This window comes from Embiotoca jacksoni, unplaced genomic scaffold (assembly GCF_022577435.1).
Source record: "Embiotoca jacksoni isolate LCO1_2020_lvr unplaced genomic scaffold, fEmbJac1.0.p SCAF_11, whole genome shotgun sequence".
NCBI classification, from domain to species: Eukaryota; Metazoa; Chordata; class Actinopteri; family Embiotocidae; genus Embiotoca; species Embiotoca jacksoni.
In genome coordinates this window covers 11,110,273-11,135,941 of record NW_027185241.1, presented here as the reverse complement: position 1 = coordinate 11,135,941, position 25,669 = coordinate 11,110,273, and the positions used below count along the sequence as shown (strand labels likewise).

General features: G+C 39.2%; 2 protein-coding genes across 2 annotated transcripts; both read left to right on the top strand.

Moving 5' to 3' along the window:
• The first annotated feature begins 1,469 nt into the window (after positions 1-1,469).
• Positions 1,470-11,934, top strand: LOC138194434 (syndecan-2-like). The gene is made up of 5 exons (XM_069143160.1): positions 1,470-1,832; positions 6,566-6,698; positions 7,667-7,884; positions 8,337-8,640; positions 8,884-11,934. The coding sequence occupies exons 1-5, from the start codon at positions 1,773-1,775 to the stop codon at positions 9,045-9,047; spliced, it is 879 nt and encodes a 292-aa protein (XP_068999261.1). The 5' UTR covers positions 1,470-1,772; the 3' UTR covers positions 9,048-11,934.
• Positions 11,935-12,925: 991 nt separating this feature from the next.
• Positions 12,926-25,062, top strand: LOC138194432 (carboxypeptidase Q-like). The gene is made up of 11 exons (XM_069143157.1): positions 12,926-13,032; positions 13,585-13,702; positions 14,533-14,748; positions 14,887-15,003; positions 15,096-15,303; positions 15,731-15,938; positions 19,424-19,535; positions 20,380-20,471; positions 21,901-21,996; positions 22,444-22,549; positions 24,118-25,062. The coding sequence occupies exons 2-11, from the start codon at positions 13,585-13,587 to the stop codon at positions 24,276-24,278; spliced, it is 1,434 nt and encodes a 477-aa protein (XP_068999258.1). The 5' UTR covers positions 12,926-13,032; the 3' UTR covers positions 24,279-25,062.
• Positions 25,063-25,669: the final 607 nt, after the last annotated feature.

The following is a 25,669-nucleotide window of genomic DNA, read 5'->3' as shown; positions in this document are numbered from 1 at the left end:
AAAATGTTTAACAAAAATATTTAAACAACAATCAAAGAATACAAAAAAGTGGTCACAGACAGCACTTTCTTTTTTGATATTATGGCAGTTGTATGTCCATCCATCATCCACACATCATCTTCCGCTTTTCTGGGAGTGGCTTGCGGTGGCAGCAGGTCAAGCAACCCCCCCCCCCCCCCCCCCCCCATTTTCCAGCTTTTCCTGGGGGATCCCAAAATGTTCCCAGGCCAGCTGGGAGATATAATCCCTCCAGCTTGTCCTGGGTCTTCCCCGGGGTCTCCTGCTAGTTGGGCATGCCCGGAAAACCTCCAGTGGGAGGTGCCCAGGAGGCATCCTGATCAGATGCCCGAACCACCTCAGCTGACTCCTTTCGACGCGAAGGAGTAGCGCCTCAACTCCAAGTTCGGCTCAGCTCCCTCTTCACCAAAACGGTCCGGTTCACCGCCTGTTGTACTGCTGCAGCCGCACCGATCCTCCCCTCACTGTGAACAAAACCCCGAGATACTTAAACTCCTTCGCTTGAGGCAGGCACTCTGTCCCCACCCGGAGGGAGCAATCCACCGGTTTCAGGCGGAGCACCATGGCCTCAGATTTGGAGGTGCAAACCGCCCCAGTGAATGCTGGAGGTCACTGTCCAAAGAGGCCAACAGGGCCACATCATCTGCAAACAGCAAGAGAGGCGATCCCGAGACCCCAGAACCTGACGTTCTCCTCCCACCGGCTGCGCCAAGATATCCCGTGACAAAGGACAGCCCAGTCGGAGGCCAATACCCACCGGGAACGTGTCTGACTTATTGCCGAGAATACGAACACGAAACATACCAGCAGTTGTGTGTTTGAAGTGATGAGTTTATGCTTGGCTGTCCTGACTGCCATTTTTCTGCCATTTCTGCCATTTTTCACTAGAGGGAGTCAAAGCTGCACAACATCTCTCCCTTAACTGAGGTGGAGAGCCAATATTGCAAAAGTGTTTATTGAATTTTATACAAAAATCAATAAATGTTAGTGTTTTGGGAACCTATATTATCTTTTATTTTTTTACAGAAGTTAAAGCTGTAACTTTTAGGTGTATCCCCCCCCCCCCCCAGGACATTTAGGGTGGTCCTCAACTTCCAAGTGCTATATGAAGGTTAAGACTTGGTTATAGGGTAAGAGTGAAATTAGGACAGAGTGCCTAACGAGTGACCCCCACAAAAATATAAAGCAAGGGTTGTGTATGTGTGGGTGTATGTTTCGAATTTCATGTGGACAAAACCATTATTGTAAGGACATTTTTGCATTTTGAGGACAGGTGGTCATCTGGTCCTCAAAAATGTAAAGGTCAATGTGATGGTTAAGACTTGGTTTTAGGTTTGAGGTTAGAATCAGGTTTAGGTTAGGATTGGGGTTAGGCACTTTGATGCGATGGTTAAAATTAGGCCAGGTATGCGATGTCTCGATGTGTGTCCTCATAAGGATAAACAAACATGAGTCAGTGTTCAGGAACGCCCCCAGCCACCTACCTTCTTCTTCAATGGACGTCACGCCGTGCTGACGTCACCGCGGAGCCACGCTGCGATGCCAGTCCAAACAACTTTTCAGTCCAACAATTCCTCATTCACGACGAGTCCCGGGAGGCGTTCAAGAAAGTAGAGATTTAACAAACTAACTAAATACAAGCGGAAACGCGACAAGAATTTAGCTGAACGGCTTTACTTTAAATATCCCATTTAACTTTTCTCTTCGTTATTTACATTTTCCCTTGAAAACGTCGTTGGTTTTTGTGAGATAAAATGAGGAGCCCGTGGTTGCTGTTCCTCGTCGGGCTGGCGACTGGGTTTATCAGTGAAAAAGTAAGTAGCTTTTAATTTACGGGTTCGTTTTTAATTTGAACTAGTTGATGTTAATGGAAAACCTTAATGTGATTTTTTTTTTTTTTATTGGCAGCTTTCACTAATTTAATCTCGAGAAATGGCACTAATGAGCCGTTGAAATACGTTAGAAAAAAAAAAAAAAAATAGGGCAAACGTCCGTAACGTTTATTTCGTTCAGTTGACTTTCTCCTTCCAGTCTCTCCATAAAATATTGGTTTGTTTTCTTTTCATAGTGTGTTATGTTGTCATAGCCAGTTCAGAATGTTTATTTTATCGAAATATTTTCCCATTATTGGACCACCTGGATGTTAGAAGTTTGCGCTGAAAGTGATCGACATTTTTATATCAGCTTGCCCAAATGGTATCTTCCTGGAATCAACAGCATACGATAAAATAAAAATAAATCCCATTAATCCAGGATTTTCTGATAGTCAGCAACAGACTCTGTATTCAAGCCAAGTTCAGGCGTCCAGTTTGGTGTCAAGTTCACACGGGGCCAAAGTTTGTTCAGCCTCAAACTCGCAAAAGCGTTGAGATTTAAACCCAAATCTGGACAAGAGCTGGACTGAATTTCACACCCACACGTGGCTGCAAATGTCAAAAGAAATTCAGTGTCAGAAATTCATAAATATTTAACCAGGATAAAAAAAAAATAAAAAAAAAATTACTTGACAAGTCTGTATTGGCTCTTAATTAGAAAACTCTCCCTTTCTTTTCTCATCTATGTGTGTGGGTCTGCTGTAAAGCAGGGAAACACATGGGAATGACATGGGAGCTCTGTTCATTGTCATGTGTGAAAAGAATATCCGAGTTGCATGATTTATTGACTGTAAAAGTCCCAAATGAGAGCCAGGGAATTTCACCACCTCTCCAGAAATGCATATTGTTTAAGATTTATGGACTGTATATTGTGAAAGTGGGAGAGCTGAAACCTGAGACTATCGTAGTGGATATTTGTAGCAGCAGCTGAAAAGAAAGCACACACTGGCCGCCTTGGACTGAAAGAGCTGTCGACATTTAAATAGTAAATAATGTTTGCCATCTCTTCCTTGCCAAAGAGTATGAATATGATACCTTATAATCAGGTGTGATCACACACACACAAAAAAAACCAACCTTTATCCTGCTTAATTTATTTATAATGTGGGTCGTACTTTGATCCACACGTGCTTTGTTTCCTCTTTACTTTGTGCCACTAATACACATACTCCAGTCCCAAATTGCTGGGCGTGATGGGTTGCGTCGTATATCCAGTTTATTTTTCTGAGGTGGCTGTAGAGTTACTGGTTAGTCAGTCGGTGATATTACTCACATCTGAGAGATGAATGTTTGAAGTAGGCTTTCAGGCCACGACAGTCTTGTGAGATGGGAGTTGTGTCATTTTGTGGATGGATGACTCACACTGAGTCCCACCGGGCTAGTTCAGGCAAGCGTGTTAACTGCGTGGGATACATGCACTTTTCCATGCAACCGCAGAAGGGAAGAGGGTGACACCTCGTCGCGGTGTTATTAATGATTATTTTCTGAAGTACATTACCAATAAAGTAAAACGAGATGATTTAATGATAATCAAAGAATGTAAAAAGAAACGTAGGTTGATGTTCTTTTCTGTGGCGATTTGCCTGAAGTTGAATGTGCTCTCAGTTTATCAGTAGTAGTCACAACATTGTTCTGTGAATGGAGGGAGGACTGTAACCATCTGATTGGCCTCCAGGTTATTTCTACGATAGTTGTTGTGACTTGGTTTTATTGTCTGACTTTCAGTCTCTGCATGCCCTTCGAGGGATATTCACAATATGAACAACTGGAACTAAAAAAGAGCTGTAAAACTAGAACGAGGCATCCTGCAGTTGGAAATACCAGCGAGCAGATTCCACGAAATATTGTTGGATCTCTTTCGGTTCTTTTACCACCACAAAATATTATCTTTTGCTGTGTGATGTGGACTAGGACCTGTAGTTTGGACTCAGAAGTTTCATATTACTCCTATATGACATCCTATATCAATATCGCGTGTTGGACAACCGTAGATATTGTGTGACTATCTGTTTTTTAGAATCACATGTTGGAGTTTGGAGAAAGACAACTCTGTCTTGTCCAGACCTCTGGAGCTGAAACAAAAATGTAAAAAAATCTGTTAACTCCCAAATTGGCTTCTATTTCTTTCAGTATATAATCATTTTGCCTTCAGGGACCACAGCTGCTGTTAAACAACAAAATTAACATTCGACGGTGAGGAGTCAAACATTTTTACGAGTCAAAACCTTAGTCAAACATTCACTCCCTTCAACACCGTGTTGTGTGCTGCTGCTGCTGCTGCACCTATCTCGATGATGATGATGATGATGATGATGATGACAGGTCTGCTGTGGCTTTATGGTTGTTACACAATCTCACTCCTGACTAGACTGCCCTCTCGTTGACTTCCACCTCATTGGGGAAATATTTAACTTAGCAGAAACTAAATATATGGATTGGTTCATCCACAATACACTTTCCCAACATCATCAGTACTTCATGTCCGTAGAGTTGTACAGCTGTGATCCAGCTGTTTCCAGTAAACTGTCTTCACAATGACAAAGTCACGGGACACCATATTGTTATATGGTCTTTGTGTGTGTGTGTGTGTGTGTGTGTGTGTGTACGTATGTACGTATGTTTTCCAGATGTGTGAAACCTGTGAGTCATGCCTTCCCGTAAACCATAATGCAAAACTTGTCTCCTTCAACGAGGACGAGAGAACATTGTCATTTGTGTTTGGTTTTATTTAATATACGGTCAGTACATTAAACAATAAGTCAAAATATGCTCTCATATCATGATGTTATCCTCTGCACAAATTTCAGTTTGGAGTTCTGATTCTCCGCAAGAACTTAAGTTTTAGTTTTAATCATATGCAGAGTGTGGCCCCGTGTTTTAAATACCAGTGAAACAAAATATGTCCTCATTATGCTGATAATGATTTCAATCTTATTTCCTGGGACATGAGCTGCTCTCTTTCAGAGCTGGAGAATACACACCCAAGACTAGATGTCCAACCTGGACATGTGTGTTTGATAGTAAATTGAAGCTACATCTAAATTGAACTCAATTTGGTCATCTGCACAAATTCTACATTTAAAGACACCGTAGAAGTCATTAGGTGTGCATCGAGGTGTGTATGGCGGAAGCACTTACCGCCTTCTGTATGGGTGTCTGTGTTTTGTTTTGACAAGCACACCATCTGCTTTTGTAACCCCTGGATTAAGACAGCAAGAATGTAAGAGCCTCCTCTGCTATTTTAATCAGACTTGGCATTATGGGATTCTGTGGTTTAAAAAAAAAAAAAAAAGTGAAGTTAATGATTTTCTGTTTGGCCTCTTTCACCACAATCTGAAGACAACAACTTTCTGCGTCTCATAATGTTTTGTTTTATGTCGGTTGATAGGTCTCTTTTAGCTCAATCTACGTTCGCGGACCCCATGATGGAAATTGAGCTAAAAACTTTGTTCGGACTCTTTTCTACCTTATTAAGCGCTAAAATATGCTCAACATGTAGCTTGCTAATATGTTGCAGAATGAAACGGTATCAGGGGTTTGGTATCGAATTACAAAATAAATACACAAATTTCATATCCTTATTATTTCTCATGTCTGATTTATTCTACACTCATGGCTTTTGTCTGTTTTTTTTGTTGTTTTTTTTACATTTAAACATTTGCGTATTTTACCAAAAGAAAAATGGTGTTGACAGGAGAAGACTTTCTCTGAGAGTTAATCTTTCCCCCCCGAGTGTGAATATGTATTCCAGTAAATCAGAATGGAGCACTTCATCACACATCTTCTCCTTTGTCTTCAGCGCCTGTTTTACAAAAAGCATACAGAAGTGTCCGTGTGTCTCTCCTTCCCTTCCTTTCTCCAGCCTACCTCCTTTCTCCCTCTCTCAGCACCTGTGTTAGTGGAAGCATAGTATACATACCAGACATACTTCAAGTCTCAATGGGCCATATTCATCCATGTCTGTGTGTGTCTTAACACCAACATATGTTCTAGCCTCTTTCTTTCCCTCCTTTTGAATTTCAGAATCATTATCATCTTTACTTCTTTGATTCATGTGGTTTCTAGTTTGCCTGAGAGCCATTTGTTCCATTACCTTGTGTCTGCCAAGGATTTAGATTAAAAAAAAAAAACCAAAAAAAACAACGCGTTTGATTTTCATCACACTCCTTTGTTGCGTGTTTGGGTTGCATGAGTTTTTCCTGGGCTGCAATCTGAAGTATAAAACAGTCTTTTTTGTGTGTGTGTGTGTGTGTGTGTGTGTGTCCACTTGTCTGTTGTGTGTGCGTTGTCTTTGAAGCTGCTCTATCTCTTCCCACTTCCTCTCAAACACATTAAAGTGTCTGATGACTGGTTCTGTGAAGTGTCACATATTACTGCCACGACACATGAAAAGAACAATGAACCAGCTTCCATCTGCTTTACATAAGATAGTATATAGATGCAATGCACACTGTGGTTTCACTCGCAGACGGCGGTGCACACTCTGGCATATTTGGCCGGCATACATCATTGGTTGCGAGAGGTATTGTCTTACTCCAGAACTGTAGAGACGCTGGCATGTTTTCAATTAGTGGGAGGAATTCAGCAAGTGTGAATCTGTGTTGTATCGTTAGCATTTCTCTTCTACTTGAATAAAAATGTCTATTTTTTTTTTTTTTTTTCTTCTCTTGCAGCTCTTCGTCTTCTCTCAGTCATCTTTTTCCACAGCAGATGACCTGTACATAGAGGGCCGAACATCAGGTGATATCCCTATTGATGATGAGGATGGTGAAGAGGATGGGTCTGGCTCTGGATCTGGAGACTACCGTAAGGACACTACGGTCTCTTCAACTGTCTTTTTTTTGTTTTTTTTGTGATTGATTTGCTTGGTTACTTTAATAATGGGAATCACTGAAATTATGATGTAGTATTATTTGTTTCGAGAGTAGTTGACGATTTTCCAAATAACACGTTACAATACTGTGTTAAGAGAAATGTTACTTTAACCTGAAACTTGATTATTACTATCGTGAGAAAAATCATATTTCTTCACAATTAAATTCCCTCACAGGCAATTCTATTTTACAATTATTCCTCGTCTTGTTCTTCAATTGGAAACTTTTACAGTGAAAAAAGTAGTTACAAATATTAGACAATAATAGCTCCACTCCGTTACACATGTAGACACGTGAGTAATATGTCTTGTAGACACAAGGGCTTGCATATTCAGGCACAGAAGCACTACAATGTGCCAGATGTTTGTCCTGAGGTGATGTGGAGTTAACCAGGGGAGATTTTATTGGAAAACTCACAGATGTCAAACAATCCCTGGTTTTACTATGAATGACTCACCTGTGTGCCGACAGTGAATGATGTGCTGGAACATTCAGTGTGATCTCAACATGAAACTAAAATGTGGTTAGATAAATTCCAGTAAGTTATAAAACTCACACAATGGATTGTATAAGACTGGTTAATGAACACCCTATCAGAATATTGTGTCACATAAAAAAACACGTATCCTCAAAATGTTTGATTTTATATACCGAGGAAAATGATCCTCATCTGTCATATAATCCAACTGATTTATAAAATATTTTTTCATCTTAATAAGTGGGTGAAAAATTGCACAAAATAAGGCTCTACCAGTATTAAGTCCATGCAGTGTGTCGATGGGTGATAGGTACAGATCAATCGATGCAAGCGTAGTTTTGCAGTTATGGTGCTTTGCTGAAAATACAATTTCTCTGAAGTGTTTGTGAGTTTCAAGGTGCTGATTACTTCCTCTATTTTAGCTTTCAGTGACATCTCGGCTACAGAGGAGCTACTCAGGAGGTTCCTCAACCCTTCAACGCCCGCATTCTCCAAAGAACTGCTGCCGCTTCAGCCAACAGCAGACTCTCCTCACAACCCATCAACCACAGCAGCAGACAGCCAGGATCCAGCAACCACAGTGAAGCACAGTGAGACAACACCATTCATTTTCCCTGATGGGAACAGCAGGGATACGGAGGTGAAATATTACTTTTCCTTTCTGTTCATATTTGTATCTAACATTTAGAAAGTCTTGATGACTAGGGACCCAAGACAAACTCCCTTTTAAAATGCTCCGATAAATATTTTAAATTATATACTTTCACACACTTCCCATAATGTTTTAGGAAATTATTGTTATTAATCTCATGATTTCCAGACTTCTATCCATCTTCTGCACGATTTCAAGCCCCTGCGACTACACATTCAATCTATATATTTCAATTTATGATAGGGGAAGTTGATGGAATATTATTTCTTACCTTTGTAACAACAAAACCACAGGAACTAAGAGCTTTAACAATGTGGTTCCCACTTCATGGCATGAATAGTGGTATCGAGAAAGTAATTAAAACCACATAATGCCAAAAAAACAATTTCAGTCCTTCTTTGTTACCCAGTGCCTCATGCGTTCTATCTCTGTTCATCCAGGTGGCCGGTATTGACCCGACAGCTGACTGGTTCACACAGAGTACTAGTCCCAGCTCCACCAACATGCCTCCCAATGGAACTACTGCGGGCGAATTCAGCATGGACATCACTGTAACTGAATACACCGACGAGGACAACAGTGTGGACAGGTGGAATGTTGCACCAACCAAAGAGGACGTTCTGATCAAACGGGTGGAAAATGAAATTCTGGCCAAAGGTGGTCGCGGCAGCAGATTACACGAGTTGCACTCTCCTGAGGAATGGACCTCTGAGAACTTGTGGGAGAGGACGGAGGTGCTGGCAGGTAAGGATAGATTTCTATTAAATTTTACATTATTAGGATTTATATTGTTGAATACAGTCAACATTTAGGTTTCATAAGAGGTTTTTATTGCTAAAATTGTGTCTTACAAAGTGTGATATTTTTTTTTTAATGATAATTTAGCACTTTTGACTAAATATGATGTTCCATTTGCAGCAAGTGTGAGACACTGTCAAGAAAGCCTGATCTTTAAAGTAACTTTGTATTTCTTTATATCTTCTCCAGCTGTGGTAGCATGTGGAGTGGTTGGATTCCTCTGTGCCGTTTTCCTCCTCCTCCTCCTCGCCTACCGTATGAAGAAGAAGGACGAAGGTAGCTACAACCTCGGGGAGACCAAACTTTCCACAACATCCTATCACAAAGCACCTACTAAGGAGTTTTACGCCTGAACGGACCACTGGGGACAATCGAAAGTGAAATCAGTCACCTGCCAGTCAGAACTGAAAATGGATCTATTAACAGCTGAAGATGATTCCTCTTGATGAAGTCAGACACATCTTCCCTTCTTCAGTGCTCCATACATGTTTTTGTCTCCTCATCATTCCCACCTTCATCCTTTGCCATCCTTTTATCTTCTCGTCTACATAATGTTCTGTGTTTATGAAGGTGTCATAAGAAAACAACACAAGAAAACAAAGTGTAATTCATTCCTGTCTGTACATGCTAAAAAAGGAGTTTCAACGTAAATTCACATCCTGAACTTTAAGAAAGGAATCTTTTTTTTTTTTGGCATCACAATGGATCACAGCCGTTCTGTGTCAGAAAGTTGTCAACCTGAAACAATTGATCACACCGTGCCTTTAGATCCACTTTACCTCTTGAAGCTGGATCCCACTGGGCTGGACTTGGTTCTGTATTATAGACAAATTGTCCTCTTTAAAGGATCTATTGCTGAACCAGCCTGCCTCAGTTTAACAGCATGAGGAAGATGATTAAGAAAGCTTTAAGGCATTTCAAATGCTTCCAAATGAAATGGTACCACATATAGGATTAGTATTAAAAAGGGCATTCTTAAGTTAAACCCCTTTCTCTTTTATTTGAGGTCAGATTTACTCTGCTTGTTACTGTGTTATATTTCATTTTCTGTATGCTTTCTTTGCTGAAATGAATAATTTTTTTGTTATGAGAATGAATATGTATTTTCATATGCTGTCCAGTATTGGTGTGAGACTTTGTTACTCTGCAGGTACACATGTTTGTTGTTTTCTCGCAGACACTTACCAAACTGACCAAATATAAATGTGCTTCATTTGTCCTTTTGGAAAATTATTTTTAGCAGCTTTTTCAAGGTGTTTTTATGTTTAGAGATTTTATGTAAGACATTTTTTGAAGAGATTTCTGTATTTTCTTTGTATTCACACAGTGGTAGTCTTGGTAAAAGCCCTTTAGGCCTTCATCTTTCAAACATTTGTAATATTTTCAGGACTATTTTATTTGGTGACTTAGTGCTGCAAGCATGTGGGACAGGTAGAGCCAAAGCTGATGACTATAATTCAGAAACCGTAGAAGTGACCAACGTTTTGTGACGACAGCCAAAGCGCATTCCTTTCTGACTGTCCGCTGTGCACAGCCATAATAGTGGGTTGGAAGTTAAAGGGACATTTAGTGTATCGCACATTTTATAGAGTTAGAGCTCATTCACACAGCAGGGTTAAAAGTGGCATCAATTATAGATGCTGTTTGACTCAATACTGAAATAAGAAAATTCTTTTAAATTAGAAACTCTGTGGGCAAACTTGTCAGGTTGTAAATATACCTAATTTTCAGACTTTACTTCAAACAGCCAAAGCATGGGGTCTTTTAGAGCTGGAATAATGATACAAGAGGCAGTTAACAGCAATGACAACAGGGTGTTATTCCCTTTGCTTAGCGCATAAGTATCCACCCTGTTAAATATATAGTATATCTTAGGAAAAATATTGGGAATTAGACTCGTGTGGATTTTAACCAGCTACCTACTGCTTTTCATGTGTCAAGGAAAACTGCTTTTTTTTTTTTTTTCCAACCGCTTGCTGTTGAAGCAACATTGCTATGTTTTTGAGAAGGTCAGATTAACGTTAAAAAATTTTAAGCTGACATTGGTCATTAACATGATTGAGATCAGTGGTTCACAAAAAAGAGAGGTGGGGCTGAGTGGTTAAACTATGAGTAGACCCGCCCCTTTTAAATTATTTAATATCGGAACATTTTATTTCTGACTTGGAATTAGTGCCACATAAGAAATGTTAAAATTTATATGCATTTCTTTAAAGGATTGAAATGACTTTTTATTTGTTGTTAGTTTTGAGTTAAAGGTCAAACCCCTTTCTGTTTCCAAATGTTTAGCCGTTTTTGTCCCTGTTAACTGTTTGATAGACAGTGTAACACAACTCAAGGTTACTTGATAGTGTTTGCTGTAACGGAAATTACTATTTTAAAGCAATTCTAGATTCCCTGAATGCAAATGCATACTACCTATTCACTGTGACCTCCTGTTGATAGCATTGTATTTGTTGAGCACTTGAATCCTCAGTGCCTCATATTACATTCATAAATTTTCTGTGCTATTACAGTATTAGTGTCATGCTTTGACCTTTACAATGCTAGTTCTGGGCTGGACATCACTGTGCCAGTGTGGTCTAGGAGAAACTTCTGTTTGACATGAACCAGACCCATAGAGGGTTAAGACAACGGGTTAGCACTTGCTGGCAATCCAGCAGGTGATGAAACACAACATTTATTTTTTAGGATCTTTACATTTACAGTCTGTTGACGATACTATAATTTATATGTATTAATTTATACTAATTTAGACATTAATCTAGGTTAATATGTCAGTGATAATTGGGATTGTACAGTATTTACCTGGTCAAAGCATCTTTGTGCCTACTGCTCAATTTTATATATATAATTTTATATATATATATATATATATATATATATATATATATATATGTTTTAGTCTATTTGACAAGCTTCACTTCAATTCATTCACGATTTCATTGTCAATTATCTATCTTTTTAAAATGCTCATTTTCATGCATTTAATATTTGATTAAAATAGAACAATGGGTTCCTTATCGATATATTGCTGCTTTATTTTAGAATATTTCGAAAGAATTTCGAAGTTGAATATGAATTGACCGAAGCCTTGATTATGATAAACTACTACACAATAGTGAGAAACCAACCAAGCATCAACTCACCAATATGAAGGCGGCCAATCGAGAACTATGTTGCTGAATTGGTGTATCTCATGAGGTTCACTACTGAATAAAAGAAGTGGCTTTAATGCAATGCTGAAACTGTCTATTTTTTTGCTGTGGGGGCTGGTCTTAATGTAAGACATGTATTTGATCAACAGCATGTGTGTCAATGTTCAAACAACTTCCTGTCCCTCTTAGTTTCTGTCCTTTTATTGACCTTCATCTCTGCTTTCTATCTTTCTCCAACACATACACAAAATCTTTGTACTCCTTGTTCAATGAGGCAAGAATTTTATGCATTACGAGTATTTAGGAACCTCTGTGTTGTCATAAACCTTTTGTGTTTTGAGGTTTGTTACGCATTCAATCTGAAAAAGGCAAAATCTGATATTTTTTACAAGCCTTCTAATCACTCCACAGGAAGTCACGGTGTCAGTATGTGAAAGAAATTGACATGGTCAATGTCCCTACATTAAAAGTTCAGGTGCAGCTAAAAGCACTCAGCTGTAGCTTTTGTTCCACTTGTTTGCACAGTAGTGCAGAAAAACATTTCCTTCCAACCTCAAGAAACATCCTTTCACAAATGTAGGCCCAAGAAAAAAAGTTTTCAAACCACTGTGTTGAACCAAGTCAGCAGTATTTGAACTGAGCCAAATGGTCCGATGTTTTCCAAGACCTGACGATGCAGAGAAAAAAAACCAAATCATAGGGGAGACAGTGAAAAACAGGATGGTAGAAGACAGATATACTGAAAGTCATGTGTAGAAATCTTATTTTGTTAGTGGCCTGTAGCCTATGATCCATGTATTGTACTATAGTAATCTGAATTGACTAGCCTACTTCTCTTGGGGTAATTTTAACAGATTCATAGTTTTATCTTGTGAAACTCTTTTTTTTATTATTACTAGATCTCTTTGAACTGTATTTACATTTGTTGCATATTTTTTTTAATTTTTATTTTAAACATTTATTGAGTGGAAAGTGTTTTGGTTCAAACTATATTTTACAGCTTTTGTTGCGCAGATGCCGCTTTTATTGTGAAATCCGTCAAGCCGGAAGTTTACTTTCGTGAGGCGCGCTGAAATCACGAGTACGGAAACCGATGCACCGGTTTTTATGTCGTGTATGTAGTTACCCTCCGCAGCTGAACAAAGTCTACGAAAACGAAGACACTAACTTGGGCTGAAAGGTTTGTGTTTGTGTGATGTTAAGCAGGTTTCAAAGCATGTTTTATGTTCATTGTTGCTCCCAGAACATCCAACTTCCGTAACGTGTCTCTCCATCCTAAACTCGTCGGTGTCAGAATCACTTTTTACGATATAATGTTAAGACTTTTTGTATAAGATAAAACTCTAGACATTCAATTCGTCCTATTTGACACGGTAATGTTGGTTGTGTGACTCAAATACTTGGCAGCGAGCACAACGTTACTCTTCTGCCGGTGGCACTCGCATTTTAGCACAAGTACGTAAATTATCAATAATATTACACGTTTCATAATGTGGGAGCCATCTCTGTAGAGTTTAGGTTGAGCACAGGTTTTTATTTTATTTTAAATTGTTGACAGTATACTTGATTATGCCCCACTGTATAGAGGTTCAATAATTATTCAGTAATACTGCAGTATCCATTGTTTTTAAAATGACTTTCTAGCAAAGTGGGATCATTTATGAATGTCCTTGTTATATTTCCAGCTTCCAAGCGATTTTCTGTAATGACACTGATATTTTTCTGGTCACAGATGGCTTTGGAGGGGAGACTGACCTTCATCCTCTCTGTGTTTCTCTTGCTGTCTTCTCTGTGTGACTGTCATCCAACATCTGCTGCCAGGGCCGCATCCAATGATATAGCGCGGAAAGGTAACCTAAACTCTCTAACTATCAGACGTGGAGTGGGCAATAAAGGTTTGTATGGAAATCAAAGTTTAGTCTTTATTTTCTTAAAGGTCTTGCGCACACACACACACACACACACACACACACACACACACACACACACACACACACACACAGGCAGACAGGTAAATTGAATTACTACTGACAATTACACTTTGATTCCAGTTTGAAGGTGGGTGGAAACATGCTGGGAATTGTATACTCTTTGAACCAATGACAGCTTGTACACTTAAAATGTTTAGAGTGGGTCTAATCGGGCAACACTCAGTGAAAACATGCGTAGGTGTGAATGAACTTTAAAAATGGGAAAAACAGTGACTCTAGAAGCCGTTGTTAAGTTTTATTGATACGTTCCTAATCAGGGATTCTCATTTCTGTCTTTTGGTATATGGTATATTAGAAAATATCCACATATCAGTTAATTTATCACAGATTGATGCAAAATGTAGACTCTGTCATTATGCCCAGTTCAATTATCACTGACTGACTACAAAGTGTAAGGTAGTCACTGTATGTTTTTCTTGCTTCCTTCTCCTATTCTGCGTAATGTTTTTGGTCGGGTGTTTGTACAAGTATTTGATGTTCTACCTTTCAAGAAGGGTTGCTTTTTACCATCCTGCTGTACCTTTATGGGTATAAAGTAAATATACATAGCATAGTGGTGTGATTGTATAAATACCTACTGAGTAAAACATTCTCTTATCTACTCAAGTGACACTGTATTTGCTCCCTGTGACTTTCTGGCTGAAAAGATTCTTGACAATATTTTTTTGTATGCTTCTGTGTGGACCCAGCTTCAGACATTGCAGCAGAGGTAGCAGGTTATGCCGATGTGGCCAAACAGATCATTGACCTGGCCGTGTTCGGTGCAGCCCAAAAGCGCTCTTACAGACGGCTGGCTGACTTTACCGACAACATAGGGAACCGTGTCAGTGGCTCACACAACCTGGAGATGGCTATTAAATACATGTACAATGCCATGACACAGGACGGGTTGGATGTACATCTGGGTGAGTGTGTTTGAAATTTGCAGTGAGGACACATTGCAGACATACAGTACATTCAGCAAATTACAGGAACTCTTTCACCGGAGTCTCTGGTGAATGTAACATGAGTTTTGTTGTTCCCTGTTGTGGCTTCTGCTCCAGAGCCAGTCAAAATCCCACACTGGGTAAGAGGGAAGGAGAGTGCAGAGATGATTGCACCCAGGGCCAAAAGTATGGCTATGCTGGGACTGGGCAGCAGTGTTGGAACACCTCCTGAAGGTAAAGACCATACTTTATCAAACCATCATAATCCTTTTCATCTGTCATCCACCTTCCTTTTTCTGCTCACTGTCTCACTCTTATCTCTTCAGGTATCGAGGCAGAGGTGTTGGTGGTTCAGTCTTTTGACGAGCTGAAACAGAGAGCCATCGAGGCTGCTGGGAGGATTGTGGTTTTTAACCAACCATTTGTCAGCTATGGAGAGACTGTGGCTTACCGTGCTTATGGCGCCTCTGAGGCTGCCAAAGTAGGAGCTGTGGCCTCACTCATTCGATCCATCACTCCGTTTTCGGTTAACAGGTATCTATCTGTTTATCTAGCTGTCTCTGTGATGCAAATCATGATGTTTGATGCTGGCCAAAGGAGTCTCAGGAGACCGACTTGATGATCAACAGCAATATTTTTTGACAGACTCAATCACGGAGAGACAGAGTGTCAGGTGTACAGGTGCTAATCCATCTATGAGCTCATCCCCTCCCAGATCCAGTTTATATTGTCCCCTAGAATATTCTACATTTCCAGAGAAGGAGAGGCACCCACCTCATCCTTGAAATATGGAACCTTAGATCACCAGACTGTCTCCCTCTATAACCGTAACAGACCATGTCTTATGGCAACACAGAGTTCAGGAGGACCTAGTGACCTCATGAGTTTGGGAAACCTGATGAGACATAGAGACCTGATTTATGATGCTTACATGTCTGTGTCTTTGTCACTACCTGTGTAGTCCCCACACAGGTTGGCAGGACTACCAAGTTGGAGTGAAGCGCATCCCTACAGCCTGTATCACTGTGGAGGATGCTGAGCTGATGTGGCGTATGGCGCAGAGGGGTCAGAAGATTGTGGTCAGACTCACTATGGGGGCCAAGACTCTGCCATACGCTGACTCCTTCAACACAGTGGCTGAGATCAAAGGCTGGCAGCACCCTGAGCAGGTAGCACTCCCTCACCCATTACATATACCTGCATGTCTGAATTGTTAATCTCTGTATATCATCGGACTACAGTTTCTCTTTTCGGTCCAGTTTCCACATTAATCTTTTTATTCCAAAAATGTGTTGTTTTTTTTAAAATTTATTTATTTTAGATTGGCCTCCTGTTTTCACAGATTCCCAAACTCTGGCCACACAAATTATTTATGTTGCAGAACTGATTGTAAATTTTTTCTTTTATAAATTAAATCAATTTTTAATTTTAGAAATTATATACCACATGAATTTAACAAATCTTGCTACTACTCTTAGTTTTTTTTTAAATGATCCAATACTGCAATTTATGACCATTCAGCACGTGTGAAATACAACTTTGATTCAATGGGAATGGAGTATATTGCTTTTCAGGGACAATGACCACCAACTAAAATGAAATAATTTCTGACCGTGTGAAAGTTGTGGTGCAGCCTAGACCAGTTGTTATTTAGTCATAGGGGAAATACACCCAGACAGACAGCTGATACAGTTTAGCGTAATACATTTTTCGGTATTAAATTCTCAAGCAAAGAGTAAAATGGCAAAATATACCCTGCTGCAAGTCTGCAGCTTATCAGTGCACCGAACAAACACATTACCTCACCCAGCTTGCAGCTATGCAGTGCAGTGTCACACACACAGGTCCTTTGTATAAATGTGTATAAGGACCCAGACACGCCTAGCAGGTAGAACCTGATAAACAGATCAAATCTCCAGATGAAGAGGCAGTGCTAAGATTCAGTGGGCAAGTGGCATGCTGAGCTCTGAGGCACATGAAGCTTCATGTGGGTACACAGGACAAAAGGGGGCAGATGTAAAACAGACCAGCATGTCCTAAATAACTGAGCAGAGTACCGAAATTTTGGTTGCAATCATTTGCGAAAATGAGGGATAAAATCTGTGGAAAACCAAACTGCAACTTGGTAAGAAAACAGAGGAGGAGATTCTCATTAGATTTGACCTATTTGAATCAACATTTTCCATTTCTATTTAGAACAAACTGAAATTTCAATAGTGTCATGTGTGGGAATTTCCTGGAACATGCATGTGTTTATTTCTGTTAAGTGTATATTTAGCATTTCAGACAGACTTCACACCACATAATATTTGTCAAGATATGTTTTGTTAGCAGACGAAGGAGGATGATGTTTGCACAAGGAATTTCCCTGGACTGTGACTAAACCCCTCCCTCACAAACATGATCCCTCTGCATTCAACAATTGCAAAACATTACAACGTAAGAGTATCGTCCAAGATGGCCAAACACAAGCTTCCTGGCTTTGATTGCCAACAGAGAGCTCAAACCAGGAATGCTTGGTATTACAATGTCATAATGTACAAATTAGTTAGATAGATTAGATCAAGATTAGATTAAGATTAGATTTTATTAATCCCACAGTGGGGACATTTACTCATCACAGCAGCATAGAGAAAGACAAAAAAGTGGACATAATATATACAAATTTACAAATCCTTATGAGATAAGTAGGTCAGTGGTTCCCCATGATTATTATTCAAGTGAATTCTGTTCTTCTTTGCAAATCTTCAGGTCTTTGGTCAGCTAACTCCAAAAAGATATGAATCAGAATGAATCAGAGGGCTATCGCTCATGTCAGCTGTTGCTATTCTGATCTATGGACTCCAGCTTGGTTGTTCATCATAAATGAGGGAAATGAAACACACGGCATAGTTGACATCATGTCTGGCACTGTGACTTTGCACTCCAGCTGGCAGTAGCAGCAATTGTGGTCGCAGTATGTGTATATGTGCACATTCACAGAAAGATGTTATTTTGAGTTGAAGTGAGTCATTTCCACAGTTTAGCTTGTCAGAGCCAGTCAGAATCATCTGCGGGTGCTGAGTTGCTACAATTTCTTTTCCAACTATTAAACTTCCACAACTCCCATCTATCTTTGAAACTTTTGAAGTTTTTAAAACTCAAATGTGCTAATGTGTAGGCTTATGATTATACTAAAACAAATAAGACAGTGATGAGTATCCATCCATTATCTATACCCACTTTTATCCTGAACAGGGTCACGGGGGGGCTGGAGCCTATCCCAGCTCACATTGGGCGAAGGCAGGGTTCACCCCGGACAGGTCGCCAGTCCATCACAGGGCCAACATTTATAGACAAACGGAAACAAAGACCATTCACACTCTCATTCACACCTAAGGGCAATTTGAAGAACCACCAATTAACCTGAGGTGCATGTTTTTGGATGGTGGGAGGAAGACGGAGTACCCGGAGAACACCCACGCAGGCACATGGAGAACATGCAAACTCCACACAGAAAGGCCCAGACCCAGATTCAAACCCAGAACCTTTTTGCTGTGAGGCGACAATGCTAACTACTGCACCATTGTGCATATGCATGATTGTGATGAGTATTGTTTATAAATGTTAGTGTGTTTTTGTTGAAAAAACTGATTTGTTATATTACTCTCTGAACCAAATGGCTCTGAACCACATCTAAACATCTTTTTTTTTTAAATACTTTGTTGGCAACAACATCTTAAGCTGTTTCTGCAGTTAGCACGTTGTACAATCTAGCTATAAACAGACCGTTAACAATACATGTTAACAATTAACATATCAGCATATCAATATATAAAGTCAACAGGGACAGGAGTATTGTTGTGAGGGTAACTAATGTAGTAATTACACTATAACAATGAAAGAACCTATATTTCAGTTTAGAAAATGAAATATAAATGTCTTGATGTTATCCTCAGGTCAGTGCGTATATTTGCAAATATCAAAGGTGAAGAAGACTGGACTGTAAAATCTCTGATGCACATCATAACCTGTGCTAAACCTTTACATGGACAACTTAGATGTTTGGGGAAACGGCATAGACATGAAACTACCCCAGAGATTCATGGAGTGTGTCAAAAGTGTCTCAAAAGTGTGTGAACTGCACAAATTGTTAATACGGGTGGCACCAATGTTCTAAGCAGATCAAATTTTGTTTCCTATATATTCACTATCCTAGTCTAGCATATTAGCATGCAAACATTTGGCACTTAACGTTAAAGTTCAGAGAAGGCTGATGGGAATGTTTGGCTAGTGGGTCGTTGTCCAGACGGATCAATCAGGTCACAAAATGTTTTGTAACCGAGAACATAGGCCAGCTCTTGACCTATGTTCTCAGTTACAAAACCGAAAAGGGGAGGGATTCCTGGAAGCGGGGGTGACCTGAATTGTGTGCTTTCATCTTTGTTTTTATGATTTTATGAGTCTGCCTTTCCTTGCTGATAAAAATGTATTTTCGTTACAAAGTGATTATTTGCTTTAAAAATATAGACAGGATGTGGGTCAAATAGTGTTATCTATTCTAATTCCTTTACACTCGGCAGATCAAACAAAGTTGATAAGTTGCCCTGAATGCATCTAGAAAAAAAGCCCCACCACACTCGTTCAGTTTCTCTTTATGTGTACAATCTTCTAGGTTGTCTTACTGAGCGGTCATTTGGACAGTTGGGATGTGGGCCAGGGCGCCATGGATGATGGCGGTGGAGCCATGATTTCCTGGGAGGCCTTGTCGCTCCTCAAAGACCTTGGTAATATACAGACAGACACAGTGCTGCGTAAATTACTGATGGACAGAGAGGTGTTCCTTATATTTTGTCATCCTAAATCATTTAAATAAGAAGAGCAAAATATTAGGAACCCCTGTCAGTATAACCCGTTTAGTTCAACAGCACCACAAATTACAGCTTCCAAAATGACCATTAAAATAAATCAACACCTAATCAAATCGAATAACAACTGAGAATCACCTTATAAAGGCAGGATTTAGCGCCTAACTGTTGTAATATACGTCTTGCCTTACCAGTCAGTGGTTTTTATGTTATAGCTGCTGGGTGTATTACACCATAGTAAAAGTACACTTGTTACAGCTTGTTAAACATGACATAAAACTTCTTCCTAATGTATCAAAGCAAAACAGAATAAAGCTCCATGATCAAGAAGAAAAACAACATCTTCTATACTGGTGCTCTAACAGCTTGTTCGTGAATATTTTGAATTGGGAGCAGAGTATCTACTTGCAAACTTAGGGACAAATTACAAGATGATTCCTCAGACTGTAAACAGTAATTTTCTACAACTGTTTGTGGAGGAACTAGAACACATATAACTAGCAAAGTAATCAGATATGAAATACTGTACTCTTGTGGACAATAGACTATAATGGGCCTATAAAATAAACCTATAAAAGGAATAGGCTCATCAAACCAAGAGTACAAAGTCCACTGACAGAGTTAACAGTATAGTTTAGTTTGTATTACAGGTTCTGAAGCAAAAAAAACCGTCATTAGTTATATTTGGAGCTGTTGTCTTTCTCTTTTTATATATATTTATAAGTGCACTGCTGAGTTAATTTGTGTCGCCATCTGTTTGTAGGTTTACGTCCAAGAAGAACTTTGCGAACAGTGCTGTGGACAGCTGAAGAGCAGGGTGGAGTTGGAGCACAGCAGTACTTTAATCTACACAAGGTAGTGTTTTCTGTTACTGTGGCGGCTAATAAAAAACACACTGTTACGGCCATAAAGGAAACATCATTCCTGCCAATAAGAAGCAGGAAGGGTCGGACCACTGTGAGAGTGGAGGAGAGTGTAGGAGTGTAGAGATGTGCTTCCAGCAAACTGGAAAGGCCTTGGCTAGCTCCCAGATTTTTCTCTGTGCAGAGGATCTAAACAACAATCCGCAGCCTTACAGTTTCCTTTTTTAGAGCTCTGGCTGCCTACCAGGCCCTGACCCATAATAAAGTACATTCCCTAAGCCAGAGGTACAAGGTTAGTGCATTTCTTGAACAAAAACTAAAGATTTTAATCAATGTACCTCAACTCCCCAATGCGCTGGTCCAGTACCGGTAATTACTTTTGATGTACAATTAGAATTTGCTCTAGCAGCTCCTATTGGCTGGTTGAGTGTTTGTTCTCTCTCTTTTATTGAGAACACGAAAAGTATAAAAGAAATAAGGCATATTTTCATGTCTTATTCATCATTCATTATCTGCCTCCAAGTTAAACACGAACAAAACCAAACACGAAAATAACGTGAAGTAATAAAACAAAAATCTATTTAACTTATTTAAAATCAAAATACAGAAATAGTGATAGCCAAAAAAGGTTATCTTAAACTAACATAAAGATACAGTTTTGATTTTTTTTAAGTAGGGTTGTATGAGGTACTCAGTGCATCCATAGTCAGTGTATTATCTGCACTAGATGGGGGTCGGCACAACCCCAGTTTGCAGAAGAAAGTAGGTGTAGATGGGTTCAGCAACAAAACCAATGTTAAACACTAAAAAAGGTCCACCTGAAAAAAAAATTATGTCATTACAAGTGTATGCTTTATTTATAATATTTTTCACCCCTTCCACTTCTTTCAAACAGCCCTTTCCGATGGGGAAGTGCACCCTTATATCACTCTCTTTAAATCCACCAGAGTCCTTAGACAAAATGAGAGTTGCTGGTCAAAACCTACCTCAGTTGGTTAGTTTGTTTGTGTTATTGTGGCATATGTCAGCCTGCATCTGCACTTACACCAAAGTTACAAAATAACACAAACTAACTAACCAGTCAAGGTAGTTGTACACTATTGATTCCATTATATAGCATGCCAATTACTTTTATAAATGTCTCTTTTCAAATACAAAGTAATACAGTTTTCATTATGAAAGGACGTTCAATAGAAATGCTGTGTTTAAAAGTAGCTGTGGTTAAAATGAACAACTTCAGCTCCTGAGGCCTCATATGAACATTATAAAAGTTTAATTATTTCCATGGACAAAGGCTTGTGTCATTTGTATTATACAGACACACTTTAGATTGTTTTTTTTATATGTCTGCTCTCTCTTGGTCTTTTATCTTTTCTATCTGCTCTGTCCCCTTCCTCTCCCTACTTATTCTCCCTGCACAGGTGAACATGTCTAACTTTGACCTTGTCATGGAGTCTGACTTGGGGACTTTCACCCCAGTGGCTCTGCAGTTTACTGGCAGTGACGCAGCACGGAAGGTGGGGTTAAAAACACAACTATTTACACAATTATTAGTCTTTTCACAGCCTTGAATGTCTGAATTCTGCTGACCACAGATTCTGCACGGTGGCGTGAAAAAACTACATGTCCAGTTCATATTTCCTTTAAGGTTCAGACTGTTTGCTTCTTAGATTAAGAAATGTTTAACTTGTTCCAATGTTGAACCTCTTTTACATCACAGGAAGAAGTAGTCTGTGTCGCAGGAAGCCCAACATTACATAAAGATTAACCATGCTTAACCACAGAACTACTGTGTCACTGTAACATCTTATAAAATGTTTACTTTGTTTACTTTACAGTCTGGTGTTTCGATTAAAATTGTCCTGTAGGTTTAATATAAACTGATGTATCTTGGAATTACATTACTGTTCAATAAATAGTACTGAACCATGTTTGACAGCACTTTGCTGTGTCTGTATAAACAGGTAATGGGGGAAGTGGTCAAACTTTTGGCTCCCATTAATACAACTAAATTGGAGACCCATGGAGAAGGGACAGACATCTCACCATGGATGCAGGCAGGAGTACCAGGTCAGTTGAATCAATAGGCTGTCTGCAACTCGCAGCAAATGGTTAGAATAAGTTATTAGTCATATTTATTACAACTTCGTAAAGCTGTGTTAAAAATTGTCCATTTTGACGCCATAAACACAAGAAACGGGAAATATTAAGTAGCTCATTCTAATTTCAGAGGTTCTGGTTTTAATAACTTCTCTTCTGGAAGTGCTATTTATAAAGAAACACATGCTCACTGACGACTTGTGAAATACCACAGTACTGTGAAGTGGGGACAGACATTCACTTAAAAACCTGAACTGAAACTTCCAAGATATTATAAGCATGGATATGTAGTTGTCAATAAACTAAACTGTCAAGTTGAATCTCTGAACCAGACTTAATGTGACCCCGTGAAACCTTATAACAGTATAGCAATATAATTACATTTTGATAAACTTGTGCTTTTCTGCATTGCTTATTTTGAAATAGCACTGAACTGGCACCAATATTATACATACAGTACTACTTAACAGTGTGTTTCTCACTTTGAGGTTTTGGTAGAGATTTTGTGGTCGAGACATATTCTGCCTCTGTCTAGGTTTTGTATAGGTCACATGATATTTTACGGAAAGACTGTGTTTAAAGCTTTAGAAAAAGAACTGAAACAAGTCACAAAAACATACAGTGGCAAACAGGGATACTGTGACAGCCTTCATTATCAAACATTTAACAGTTCCCATAGAGCAGCAGAGGAATTGGTGCTTTGCTCAAAGGGCATTTGAAGGCAGAAGAGTTTCTTCATTGATTTGTCTTTACTGGTATTTAGGGATGTTTTTAAATAGTCTGGTATTAACGACCCAAATTCTCTTAGTGAAGGTGATGGTTCAAACACCATAATCTTTGCTGGGAACTTGTACCTGGGTTGCTTTAATGCACATACAAAGAAATGTAATCCTGACAGTCACATCTAGTTTACAGTAGTAATATGAATGAGCACATTTAGTATTACACAGTAGTCAGTGAAAGTATAAATGTAATTTCATACATGACTCATGATATTAGGACTGCAAACCTGTACTTCGGAGGGAAGTTTTCACGGACTGCTGTATGCCGACTAATCTTGTCTCTGTGGGATCACAGCAACAGCAACATCCATCATCAACCATTTAAATCAAGAAATGATATACCTCCAAGCACACACTCACACAAATGAGTTTTTAATCTGAAATAATAATGTTGTTTCTGCCAGATTGTTTTCTGCCAGAGCCAAAAGCAAAGCACTCAATAGTGTTTAATGTGTTTATCAAAACAAGACTCATTTCCTCCTTTACTCTCCATTAGTCTCTGAGATGAGTGGCTTTAGTTATTTTCAAATTCTCTGACTAGAATAGGCCAACAGTTTTAATGATTGTTCCACAGAAATGTCTTGAAAGATGAAACCAGATGAAGCGATAATGTTTCATTTTAGGTGTGAAATTTAACAGCATTAATCCAGTATGTTGTGCAAACAGTTGACTCCTCAACATGGTACATTTTGTGTTAATAGTTTGTATTTGATCATTAATGTTAATGTGTATCTTTTTTCTCCATCTCTCATCCAGGTGCCAGCCTCCACGTGGCAGACAGTCGTTACTTTTGGTTCCACCACAGTGAAGGGGACACCATGACCGTTCAGGACCCTCGAGACATGGACCTCTGCTCAGCATTGTGGGCTGTGGTCGCCTATGTCGTGGCAGACCTGCAGGACATGCTGCCCAGGTAGCATGTAAACAACAGCGAGATTAGCTGAGCACCTGGTTAAATCCAATTTTTATAGAAGTACTTGAGATTGAATAGAGTTCTGTTTACAGTTTTGGTAAGTCATTTGACTTTAAACCAAAAATGGATTCATGGGAGAGTGAGGACCTTGATTGATTTTAATCTTAGATCTGTTATGATCATTTTTAATCTGAAGCAAACTCGGTCCAAATCCAGGACCCAAGAGACGGCATGAAATGGTTTATTGAAAGCCCATAGCAATATGATAGATGCTTTTATGATTAAGATTTTAATGATCTGTAGCAGAGAACACTCATTATACTTAGAATGATGGAGAAATGCCTATTTTTAAATAAAACACAATTACGGGTTATTGTCTTAGACAAGCAAGAAAATCAGGACTGTGGACTTTGTCATGTAGTGTATTTGTAGTAATATAATGTGCTGCAGAAAAGATGGAAAAAAAGGAAGTTTTTTTTAATGTCTGTATACATTTTAAACTATAGTAGAGAGTAGTAGGAAGTCTGGAAAAATCCTCTGTAAGTGAGTTTCTGTATCAGTAATGTTGACCTACAGTCAACCAAAGCAAACAAGCAACAATGAGCTAAAAATAAAGTGTGTTGAAAAATTGTAGCGCTGTCTACAATTCCAATGTTTTGTCTAGAACTAAACTTTTAAGTTTTATTTTTATTTTTATATTTAAGGTTTTGTTTCTTTGTAATGTTCTGTAAGATCTGACAAACTGAAACCTGCACATCATTAAAGTATTAATCCGTGTTTAACAGTTACTCACATCTGCTCTTCTTCCGCAATGCTTTTATTTTGCTGATCACGTAGTTTCTGCCAGGAAAGAGGAAGATGAGACGAGATGGCCGCATAAGAGTCAAACTTATTTAGTTCATACGAAGGAGAAGAGGAATGACAAATGGGGAAGCAGTGGTGGCAGGATGGTGTGAAGATGTCATGCAGAGAGGAAGTAAACGAGAATTAATCACTTTGTGGGCGCTGTGCACACCATCACGGCAGCTACAACAAAGACACACACAGCTGGGATCTCTTACACCAGGAACTGATAAGTCAGCACTCCCGGTGGGTGATGTCAAGGTTAGTCAGCCAACCAGTGCAGATAAAGTCATTGTGTGTGTAGAAACACAGAAATTCGTGTAGGTTTTTGTCCAGTGAGCTCCTCTCGTGTCGGAAACACTGATTCACACTCAGACTGTTTTGTTAGTGCAGAAACACAGTCTGGGTCAGTGGATGTTTAACACACTCTGAATCACACGTATGTGCCACTGACTTGAACGATGGAAAACCTCATGAACACATTAAGATCAGAGGGATCTTCTGACAGAAGAGTTTAATATTAAATTAAAATGAGCCCCGCTTTTTTCTAAT

What these genes read in the sequence shown, in the direction of transcription:
- LOC138194434 (XM_069143160.1), top strand. Translation starts at nt 1,773, where the DNA reads ATGAGGAGCCCGTGGTTGCTGTTCCTCGTCGGGCTGGCGACTGGGTTT. An exon ending in CTGGGTTTATCAGTGAAAAA is followed by an intron (nt 1,833 to 6,565) that starts GTAAGTAGCTTT and finishes CTTCTCTTGCAG; the next exon opens with CTCTTCGTCTTCTCTCAGTC. An exon ending in GAGGACGGAGGTGCTGGCAG is followed by an intron (nt 8,641 to 8,883) that starts GTAAGGATAGAT and finishes TATCTTCTCCAG; the next exon opens with CTGTGGTAGCATGTGGAGTG.
- LOC138194432 (XM_069143157.1), top strand. Translation starts at nt 13,585, where the DNA reads ATGGCTTTGGAGGGGAGACTGACCTTCATCCTCTCTGTGTTTCTCTTG. An exon ending in ACTCCGTTTTCGGTTAACAG is followed by an intron (nt 15,304 to 15,730) that starts GTATCTATCTGT and finishes CTACCTGTGTAG; the next exon opens with TCCCCACACAGGTTGGCAGG. An exon ending in GATGCAGGCAGGAGTACCAG is followed by an intron (nt 22,550 to 24,117) that starts GTCAGTTGAATC and finishes TCTCTCATCCAG; the next exon opens with GTGCCAGCCTCCACGTGGCA.